General features: G+C 45.1%; 1 protein-coding gene across 3 annotated transcripts in view; it reads right to left on the reverse strand.

The window, feature by feature from the left end:
• Positions 1–11,504, reverse strand: part of CCNYL1 (cyclin Y like 1) — a 33,058-nt gene extending 21,554 nt beyond the window's left edge. For 2 of the 3 annotated variants that reach the window (XM_068407242.1, XM_068407240.1), the window contains exon 1: positions 11,079–11,504. In XM_068407242.1, the coding sequence (XP_068263343.1) occupies positions 11,079–11,307 (229 nt within the window). In that variant the 5' untranslated portion in view covers positions 11,308–11,504. The remainder of the gene's footprint in view (positions 1–11,078) is intronic. The other variant, XM_068407241.1, reaches the window with a different exon arrangement.
• Positions 11,505–11,728: the final 224 nt, after the last annotated feature.

The raw sequence follows: 11,728 nt of genomic DNA on the forward strand, positions 1-11,728 counted from the left end.
TAGTCTACCAAATAACTTAAGTACCATCAACAGGCAGAACAGGACTGCCATATGCAGATTTAAAATACAGATCATTATTAGCAAGTTATGTTGCAAACATAGAGCAAACAACTCAGAATTTATTTATTTACAGCTCAGCAGCAACTTTTAGAATTACCGGCTGCGTCAGGTTAGAAAGGACCTCGGGAGGTCTCTAGTTCCACCTCTTGCTGAACACAGGGTCAGCTATGAGGCAGAACTAGGCTGCTCAGGGCTTTATCCAGTTGAGTCTTAAAAACCTCCTATAAGGGTCAACAGTGCCCAGATCACCTTTCCCACCGAGGGGAACTAATGCCTGCAGGGCTACGGCACTCACTACGGAATGGCAGGGAAGGGCATGTGGGACTGTTAGGGGAAGGCAGCAAGGAAGACTGGGGAGGAACAAGCACAGGAAAACAGAGGGAAAAGGGCTACTGAATTTGCTAACCCCTAACACAGGACTTCGTGTTTCTCCTTGTTGAATTTCACAGGGTTCCTGTTGGCCCAATCCTCCAGCCTATCGAGGGCCCTCTGAATGAGCAGCCTCCAGCATATTGATTGTTGCCCATTTGGGTGTTGTCTGCAATTTGGGTGTGCTCCATTGCCTCTCCAGGTCACTGATACATGTTAAGCAGGACACGTGCTTTTTTTTCCAGGGAAGAGACAGTATGGGATAACGCCCACCCTCTCTCACACGATAAAAAAATACTGTTAACATCTTGACTTTCCTGAGGCTTTCATTTACTTTGAAACTGTATGACTTGTTAACACTCACTTCTTACACCATTTTTGCCTCTTCTTGTACTCTGCCAGGCCCCATATACATGCTTCTTAGATGTCAGTAATCAGGTCTAGAGCTAAAAGCTCTACGAGAATTAAACACGTACAAATGTAACTGTCATTCCAGACAAGAACAGTCAAAGATCCGCAGCACTGCAGGATGCACTAAGGGACACAATACTGACATGGCCACACAAGTCAGACTTGCCCCCCTGAACCCAAGCAGACCCACACATTTGAGGAGAGGAACAGCAGTGAAAGGAAAATAGACTTTAATTGCTCCAGTTCCACAGTGGCTCTGCCAGACACAAGCTGCTTTCTGGTGGGCAAAGTCAGGTGTACCAGCACCCATGGCACATTAAATCCACACCACCTTATACAACCAGAGGTACAGTACTAACGAAGTCTAAGACACATTGTGCAGCCCCTGGTACAAAATCCCACAAGAAGTGATCAAGACCAACTGCAACTAGGATTCTTATCCCAGAATAACGGGGCATTAGCAGAAACAGTACATCTGCTTTTGTCTTCCAAGACACTGTGAAGGAAGAAAGATGGGTTTAGTAGACCACCTCCCTGTAGCTTTCCCCTTCTAAGCAGCCAGAGAATTTCAGCCCTCCTTTCTGTGCTGTTCTCCCTGGACAATGCTTCTTCCTGAGCAATGGAAAAATTAGTCATATGATTTGCTCTTCCTAAACTGCCAGTGTTGCTCATGAAATACCAAAAAGCAACATCAATACAGCTGATGAAGGAAGCGTAAGGCAAGAGGTGGGTAAGGACGTGAGAAGAGGCAAATGTAATGGAAAACACAGCAAAAGCAAGCCAGAGGAATAGATTAATCTGTCTGCAAACAGTTTGACTCACAATCAAGTCTAACTCCTAAAACTTCATCCTGGTAGCACTTATGAGTTCAAAACCAAGATATCTAGCCCTGAAAATAAGAGTAAGTCTTGATTAGGAGCTACATCAGAAGACGTATGACAGAAAGCTCGAGCTTCACAGAAAGTTATGTCCTCTCCTCAACACAAAATCCGCACGAAGACTTTACTTTTACTCATCTATGCCATATAAGAACGTGTGGGGGTTTTAGGAATTTGTAATGCTAGCTACTTATCTACTGTTTTACACACCTCCACGGGTGATTTCTAACTATTAAGAACACATTTTACGCACTGCATCGTGCTACATATATTAACACATGAATAAAGCTGACAGTCAAAGATGTCACTGTTACTAAGTAGCTGTCCTTGGACGATTTTGCTACTTTAGAACACTAAAATATTGCATTTCCTTTAATAGTTTTAGCCCCATCCTCTGCTTACAAGAGAGCAGTAACATTTTGATGCAGCACATATTTAAAGCATTAAATCATAAAACCACGACTTTGCTGTAAATTGAGTTTCTTCCCTTGCTCAGTGGGTTACTAGCTTTGATTAATGTTTGAGCTTCCCTTATATTTCATTACCTTACAGTGTAAAAGATGCGAGTTACTTCACACTCCTAATAAAGATTTAAAAATTAAAACAAATTAGACTAACAAATTTGCCAATACATTTCAGAGTCTGTTATTCCTAACAATAACTTCATATAAAATGATTTGTCCTTTAAATTATGTTATTCTATTTCTATTCCCAAAAACTTTCCTAAAAATTACAATTCTGGTTTCCAATTTGTTTATGCCTCCCCAGCCACACCGAACGTATCACAGAACCCAGCACACCTAGGCTGTTTCCCATTTGCCTTCTCCTGTTATGTCCTCAGGTATACACAGGTTAGTTTATCCTTTAAACGCTTCATGGGTGGCTTCTTCCCCAGATACGGACAGAATGAAAGCACTCTGATCTCCTGATTATTCATCTTCAACAGAACACATCTCTCTTCCATAATAGGATGGACTCAGATACAAAACTTGCTCTGTTTTCATAACTAACTGTCTCCATTTAGCCCACACCCAGGGCTAAACAATACCCAGTTGTTCTATCACCCAGTGTCCCCTCCCCAACTAAGAAAGGGAATTGGGAAAAGGAGGGAGACTCGTGGGTTGAAATTTAAACAGAGTTAATAAAATAAGGAAACCAATATCAATACAGAAGACACAAAAATATACTTAGCTCATAGAGTGGTGGCAAGTCTCTCCAGAGACAGTAACCATTGAGGAGAAGGAGGAAGGGAGAGCAGAGCAAAGAGCCTCCCCCCTCCCCAGCAGCTTTCCCATTTATAGTGACCCTGACATTAATGTTACAGAATACACCTGTGGGCCAGCCTGGGGCAGCTGCCCTGGCTCTCACTGCTGATGGCCTTGACCACCATCCCACAGCTGGCCACACACTGAAACAAAATGGAACAGACTGGGTCAGTCAAGGTTTTGAGTACCTCCACAGACAGAGACTTCACAACCTCTCTGGGCAACCTGCTCAGTGTTTGACCACCCTCATTGTTAAATGATCATTTCTAAAGATCGTGACTTTACACAATACACACAGAAGGATGCTGTAAAGCTATTTAAAATCTGTCAGTTGTTCCTTATGGCATTACTACAAGAACAGCAACATCATTACGAATACCCAGCATGTATCTAAGTGCACTGTGATGTTTTAGAAGGCTGCAGAAATTATTTCAATATACAACAAGCTCTCTTAATTAAGAATGAATTATTTGCTCTTTTACACCACACTCCTGAGTGGGGCTGGTTCAGTAAGACACTGGCATAGTAAGCATTTCAAATTTACTACTAAAATCAGAAGAATTTAAAAAGTAAGTGTAGACCATCTATTAAATACTGTGGGCTAGCCAGGGTTCAAGTTATTTATTCACTTCTGTGGTTTAAAAAAATCACTACAGTATTAGTGTTCTTGCATTTCTTAAACTGGAGGAGCATCCACACCGCTATCATTGGCCTCCACAGCAAATCCCAATGTGATCCTAGTGCACTCCGTTCACAGCCCCTCTTGGGGAAAACATGATTGAGAGATCTGTTCCACTGTACACAACATCTAGCCCTTCTGGGACTGAATGAAGTCGAGTAGGCTTCCATGTGTTTCATGATGGGTTATAATCACTTCTACACATTTTAGCTAGGCAGAACAGCAGGATGTCAGGAGTGCCCCAAATTCCACAGAGAAGGCAGGACCAGCTAAAAGGGAGGAAAACTAGATGTCCCTAGGATTTTATGTTGGAACTAGAAGGAAAACAGTAGTTCATAAGCTAGATCTTAAAAGTAACTAACATTTTGCTAGCTATGTGTTTCTGTACTGCATCTAGTGTAGAACCACTTAAACAGACAAGGAGAAAGAACTGGCTCCATGCTGTCCACTCTTTATTCCCCACATAGACCTTCACACGTAACACAATTCACTACCATGAGACGCTAAAGCAGAACTCCACAGCTCTAACTTTTTAATTAATAAGCCAAAATAAAAATTTCTAACTGTACACATTAAAGATCAACCAAATTTTGCACTCCTAGATCCATGCTAGCTGCAAGTGTAAGGGAAGCTTTCCCCGTAACAACTTCTCACATGCTCTCTGCCTTAATTCTCACAAGACATGGTCCAGAAATAAGAACAGGTGAGTACCAGAAATTCCAGTCTCATCTAGCATCTGCAGGTAACCAAAATAACATGCACTGTACTGTGTGCTAGGTGTCATATGCCACCTGATGGACTGGCATGCTAAGTTTTTTTCTCCTCTTCCAATTGCTCACATTAATGCAAACTTCAAATGAAGTTTGAGCTTTTATGGAAGTTTCATCAAGTTTTGTGCCATTTTAGGCACAAGCTCAAGCACAGTCACTCTTTACAGTGGCCTTGTGGATTCTCAGCTTACCTGCAGTTTGTTATATGAAAGTAAAATAACTATCTGCATAACAAAACATGTCCAACAGTTTTATAGAAAAGTGTTTTTTTTGTCTTTGAAAGAAACTGGCATTCACCAGTTTATTATCTGGGTCTGACTGACATGTTTGATGACAAGCCAGTGTTACTTCTCACACTGGAAAAAACCCAACAACTATGTTTGATTGCTGTGATGACTCAAGACCCTTCCAGAGCTCCAAACAGAAGCAAAGCTGTGCTATAAACACACAGCTCATCAAACACGGCAGAACACTACCTGGTTGACAGAGGGATTTTCGTGTAAGCTGCTGAGGTAACTCTGATATTTTCATCACCTGCAACTATGATCTTCAGTTTTATTCATCTGGCTTTACTACACATTTAAATAAATAGCGCCAAGCTTTTTAAGCCAGTTGCATCTTTGTTTGTCCCTTCAAGTGGAAACATTCATAGTTCTCTTCTGAAAACATTTTTCTAGTCACTGAAATAAAAGTGCACATTCAAACTCTAGCTGTAATAAAGAAAAAAAGAAAGAGATTTAGAAATCTCAAGATTAGCTTGTTGGCAAGGATCTACAGATCCAAGGTCCAGATTCTTAATGTTTGGAAGCATTTTCCTCCTGCCTCCCACAGTAACTTCTTCTTTCTTCCCAGATGTGGAAGAAACATTGTTAGAAACCTTAACTTAATGTGTAATGCAAATTTGGGAGGAGTAGGTTTTTGTGTTTTGTTGGCTTGTGCAAGAGTTTGTTCCCCTGTTAGTCAGCTTTTCAGTATGACCTCACCACAGTAATCGCACTTGAGAGAACAGATGCTTCTAGCCACAAAACTTTTGTTGCTCTACAACGTGTCTAGCCTGACAGGAGGGAAAAGAGCAAGTCTCCCAAAGAAACTTAGAAGAGGAAAGGATCCTAGAGATAAGTTACATGGAAATCATAGGAAAAAAAAAAAAAGGTAAGATGAAAATTAATTCAGTTTCCTTAATTCCCTAAGTTTCATCAAAATCCTCAGGTTAGCCATGTATTTCATAGAATAGAATCATAGAATCATTCAGGTTGGAAAACACCTTTAAGATCAAGCGCAACCATAAACCTAACACTGCCAAGTCCCACTAAACCACGTCCCTAAGCACCACAACCACACATTTTTTAAACACCTCCAGGGATGGTGACTCAACCACTTCCCTGGGCAGCTTGACAATTTCCTTTCAATACTTCCCATTTTATGAAAATCTCTCTGCTATAATAGCTGTTACACTGGAAACCTGAAGAAACACTCACCAAACCAATCAGTTTCCCTCCACATAAGCTCCATGTATGTATGTTCCATATCAACTCTTCTTGAAAATCTCAGGCTTAAACTTGCTCGCTGCAGAAGTCTCCAAGATTTAGTGAAGAGAGAAAAGGATAGAGGATTCCTTAGGTATGAGCACTACCCAAGCATAAGAACAGAAATACAGATACTATACTATGGCACTGATTTCCAGTTCCCAAATTTGTAGATCAGTTTCATCATTGTTTCTGATTGACTTCTTGATTCAGTCTTTTCTACTACAGGCACTTTACAGATGATTTTGTAAAGGCCATGATGTGAGGCATCTTAAGCCAACAACATGGAAGGTGTTTCAGGCTTATAGGGAGTCAATTCTTTCACATTTGTCAAGATCACATACTATTTGTAACTGCTACAAATACCTTTGTAATTAATCTCTAGTCAGTTATAGAAAACAGATATTGAGAGTTCTGGGGAAAATAAGAGTGAGCATAAATTAGGTGAAAAACTCAGTGAATACAAGGAAAAAAGGAGGGAACACCAGAACAGGGACCAGAGCATCAGCTGGTTTTCACTCCCAACTTCCTACTTGTCTAACCAGACAATGGTATTTGTCAGCCTATGCAGCTACAGATCTTCAAACAGCGGCACAAAAAGCAACACAAGATGGTTAAGCCTTTCCTGTGCTGAAAACTGCTGGCATCAAAAAGCTGACTCCTTGCATCAAAGTGTTCATCTTTTTTTTTTTTATTTAACTTACTAACATTTTAACCAGGATTTAAAAAAAAAAAAACAGGAAAAAAACCCCCTCCACCCACATGCCTGAAGTAAGCTGACATTATGTAAGAGAGGAACAAATGAACAGTATTTAGACCTTCTGCAAGGAGGTTTATAGACAAGCTGTTGGTGAAATCAGATCACAGACAATCAATATATTCAAGTTTCTGTTCATCTTCAACACTGTTCACTAACAGCAGCATGCAAGCAACTTGAAGCTTGGCCCCTGCAGCATGGCACAGCCTCTAGGTAGCCAGGGGGCTGGTGAAAAAAGAAAAGTAGCCTCACAGGTGCTCAAAGAGTTATGCTAGGCACTAGTCTGTCTGAGCCTGTTCAGCAAAATCTCACTTACTTCATCCTCTATTAACTCTCCTCTTCAAAGTGCCCTTCCATTTGTTTTCCCACCTAACCTCTGTGTGATGACCGCATCCCACTCCACACCTCTCCTGATCCCATTTACTGTTCCCTCTTATCCCGGATTGTCTTTTCCCTTGTCATTCTCTACCACCCACCCACCCCCCAGTTCTCCAGGTGAAGGTACCAGGTCATTTTGTCCCATCAGCTCAGTAGGTCAAGAATCTTCCCCTTGGTTCATGCGAATCAGGCAAACCTCTGCTCCAAACTGCTGAGCTCAGTAAACAGCAGTGATGGAGGGAGATAATGTTTTCAAGTACAAGTGAGAAAAGTCTGCCAAGCAAGGCCTTGTTCTAGTTTCATCCAAAGATCAAGGAATTTACAAAAAATTAGATCTATGTTTAAACACAGGGTTCTGGCAAGAAAGTGTCAGCCATAAGAAGTTCTCCCCCAGATAATCAGACAAAATCACAGGAAAAAAGAAGCCCAAAACAAAAGATTAGTATACACTCACTTGGAGGAAAAAAAAACAACAAAGCCCCCCAAAACTCAGTAATCAGCACAGCCCAAATGGCACGTTAAGATCCATGAGCTGCCATTTCTAAAACTAGAGAGGAAAGCCTTTTTGGTCAATGCAAATCGCTTCAGACTGTCGCCTGCACGCTGAACGAAGGAACACTTAATGCTCAGCTGAACAGTCAGCCAGCAGCTTTAGGTTCATCTTAGCTTTCCATATTTAACATTAACAGTAGGCATGAACCTATTGGGAAGAAACTATCGTTTTCAAAGTTATGTTTATTCCTGTTTACTTAATACAACCCGGCTTAGCATATCAAACCACAAATGCAGGCTTATTTCTCATTCTGAAAAAGCGTGCACTGAACAGGTTACGGCTCAGGCTCTTGAGAACGAGAAAATACAAAGTCATCCTTTAAATTGTCTCTTAGCAGTGGATCTGACAATCCTTTCCCATTTGAATTAACTTTTGTTGAAACATTACCGTTCCAGTTTCACAGTGCGTTTTATCTCCTTCTCACTCACCACTCCTTTTTTGCCTTACATAAATACCACTTCATAGCCTCCCCATTTTAAGAAAGTGAGATTTTTCTTGATTCTGATCTGATACAGACAATCTAAGCAGTGCTGACTAGAAAGCAGTGCCTGAGAAGCTACAGAATAACCCTCATTTAAGAGCACAGACCTGCAAGGACCACATTCCACTTGCTACAAAAAAGCAAGACAAAACAACACAAAACAAAACGTCCACAGCTTAGTTGGTAACTTCTGCATTCCTGATACAACCAAAACATTCAATTTCAGCAAAACAAGCGCCAAAGTATTAAGACAGACTTAAAAACAACAAAAGATAGAAATTGAAGGAATGAAGGATCTCTATCCCATTTGGATGCTAGCTTTCCGATATATTTAGCTGTGTTCTCAGAAACTCCTAGAACTGAGCAGCATGGAACAAAAATAGCCAAGATGATCTTGACTTTTTTCCCCTGCAGCTTTCTCTCTTTTCCCCCTGCCAAAGCATTCAAGAAAAGGCCAGCCAGTAGGCTCACAGTCTTCTGTTATTGACAAAATCAGCACCTTAGCTAACCTACAATATTATATATAAAGAAATTATAGAAGTAATATTTACCCCTCTAGTGAAACTGCAGGACTACTTACCACTATAGCAAACTAATGCTCTGTAGCAGTCAACAGCACAGAACCATGTAGGCTGCTTGCATGGTTTGGGTACGCTGACAGCTCTTATACCCTAGAGTTAGGAGGGATAAGCACAGCTATCTGGTGTATGCAACTGCTGCCTTTACAGATTTATTATTTTCATAGAAGGTCTTAAATTAAACAGGCAGCAACATCACTTAAAGTTTCATGATAACATCTGTTTCATAACACTCAATTTCAGACTTCACAAATAATGCTTTACGTTTTCAAGTTAACTGCTTCAATCCTACCCTGGTAGTGCTTTATAACTTTCAAAAATGAACAAAAGAAGTTTTACTTCTAATATTGACCATCCCGAATTGTATTTTCGTAAAAATATCAAACTTTGATAGATTTTGCAGCCCTAAACAGTTGTATCAATCAGAAAACTGGAAACAAACAGCATCTATCATTTGTAGCAGATCGACTCCTGAGGCCATGCAATAGCGAATCACATTCCACTGTAAAAGTGATCTTTAAATTCACCTAAAACATACACTACTTATGCAGTTCTATTTTTAGGATTACCTCCTGCCTCAAGACTAAAGTTTCCATAGCCACAAAGGCAAAATTTGTGACAGACAGCTACTATCTTATTCTTGGACTATACACTTCTATTCATGTCTGCAAATTAAAAAAATTAAACACTTCCCTACTTCAAGGCCAGTTCTGACATCAGATGGATTCACAATTAAGCCTAGTTACTTAGCACTGCTGACATGATCACACACTAAAGATTCAAACAAATACAACCCTTATTCCCGAGCAGATTTATTTAGCTTAGGCATTTTTGCTTGGCTTATTAAAATCTTTAGAGTTTAGCTCCTCCTCCCTTAACGGGTATGGGAGAGCCGAGAGATTTCTGTAATATCTTCTCGCAAAAATAAAGTTTTATTTCTCCTAGAGGGCAAATACAATTTCTCCTACTGCTGTACTGCACAGCTGTCTCAAAGGAGATCCAAGGGGCTGACTGTACCATCTCGTTTCTGTAACAGCTGCACCATATGGTGCTGTGCAGAACCACACAAGTTTAGTAATTCCATTTCTGAAGGTTTCCTCTCACTCTTCTGCAGTCAGTTTCCCTCTGATAGCCAAAAATTTTTTCTTAAGTTCAAGATGAGTACGGAAGGCCAGTGATAATCGTTATTGTACACATCATACATGAACGATGTCAGACAGGCTATCTTTTTTCAACTGAGTATCTTTCATATAGGTGTGGTTATAATTATGAAAAGGAATAGCAAGACGCTTGTTACGCTTTGGATATCATAAGCTATTACACTGTGCTGTATGCTTACGGTATCACATGAACACACAGACAGGAGCACCCCTAACCTGTTACAGGCTGTCTCAGTAACTCTCACCGCAGCACAAACCTGCAAGCTCTTCCCAGGCATGTCTGAAAAGGAGATGCATTACAGAGCAAGTCTGTGACACCAGTGCTCCAGGTGTAACTGGAAGGAATCTGGACAGCAAACACCTACTTTCCCATGAGCTCAAGGAAAGCAAATTGGGAACACCAGCGTAATGAGTCCACAGCTATAACCGAGCACCCTGCATAGCTAGATCACAAATTACCCACGTCCAGCCACCATGATGTCATATGCACACAATCTTTTTAGTTCTTAATTCCCTTACTCCCCACACACCCTCTTCCTTCCTCCTGTTCAACAGAGACTAGAAATGCAGCAGCTTGTGCGAATGCCTGAACGTTAGGACGGAGTCACGACTCCATAGCCAAGGCGAAACGAGCAGCCAGACTTTCACCTCACACGGGAGCACTCGGGCGCTCTGCCATGACTCTTCGGGGCTCCCCGACCCCTCTCTGCAGCGGGCCGGGACCCCGGCAGGGCACTCCCCGGGCAGGGAGGCACCGGCCGCCCCTCCGCTCTCGGCCGGGTTACTTGTTAAGCGGCGGCCGCGCCGGCTGCGGTGGCCCCGCGGCTTGTGCTTCGGGAAGAGGTCCCGGACCCGCAGCCCACTTCCCCCGTCCGGCGGCAGCAGGGCGGCGCGCCCGCAGGACGCCCCGGAGCTGCCACAGCGGTGACAGCCGCGGGGAACTTTGCTTGGGGCGGGGCGCGGGGCCGGGCGGCGGCGGGCCGGGCCCCCCCCGGGAAGCGCTCGCCGGACCGCACGGTGCCCCCGCCGCCGGGACAAAGCGGGCGCGCCGCGGGCGGGGAAGGGCCGCGCCCCGGACTGCCAGTCCCCCGGGCACCCCCGGCGGCGGGGCGGGGGCACCGCGGGGACAGCCGCCAGCGGGGCGGGGATGCGGTGCCCGGCGCTCCCCGCCGCCCGCCCGCCCCCGCCGCTCGCCCGCCGCGCCGCCGCTCACCATCCGGGAACTCCCGGTCGCTGATGTGCTGGAGGTGGGGGCCGCCGCCGCCGGTATCTGAGTCCCCCGACTCGGCCTCCGCCGATCCCGAGCCGCCGCCGCCGCCCGCCGCCGCCTGGTACGCGTCTGCCCAACGGTCGGGCCCCGGCGCTGCCCCGCCGCCGCCGCGGGCCCGGCTGAGCTTGGGGCTGGCGTCCGGGGATACGCAGCAGGTGACGGTGTTGCCCATGGAGCTCGGAGCTCCCCCGCCGGGCCCCGGCTACGCGGCTCCCGGGCTGGGGCGGGGGCGGAGGGGGAGCCGAGGCGCCGGGCTGAGGGAGGGACGGAGGGAGGGAGGGGCGGGCCTCAGCGCCGCATCACGGTCGCCTCCACCCCGGCCAGGCGCGGCCCCCGCCCGCCCCGACGGCCGCGCGAGCCCCCCGCCACCTCCTGCGCGCGGCGAGCAGCGGACCTCGCGCGAGCTGCCCCCTTCCCCCGGGCCGGGGGCGAGGCGGGGGGGGGGGGGGCCTGGCCCCGCCTCGCTCCCACCCAATCGCCGCCCGCCGGGGCGCCGCGTGACGCCGCTCCGCCAATGGGCGCGGGGTTCGTCACGCGGCCGCCGCCGCGCCCTTCCTGGCCTGCCGCCTTCCTTCCCCACGCGCACACGCACA

The sequence above is a fragment of the Nyctibius grandis genome, chromosome 9 (assembly GCF_013368605.1).
Source record: "Nyctibius grandis isolate bNycGra1 chromosome 9, bNycGra1.pri, whole genome shotgun sequence".
In the NCBI taxonomy this organism is placed as follows: domain Eukaryota; kingdom Metazoa; phylum Chordata; class Aves; order Nyctibiiformes; family Nyctibiidae; genus Nyctibius; species Nyctibius grandis.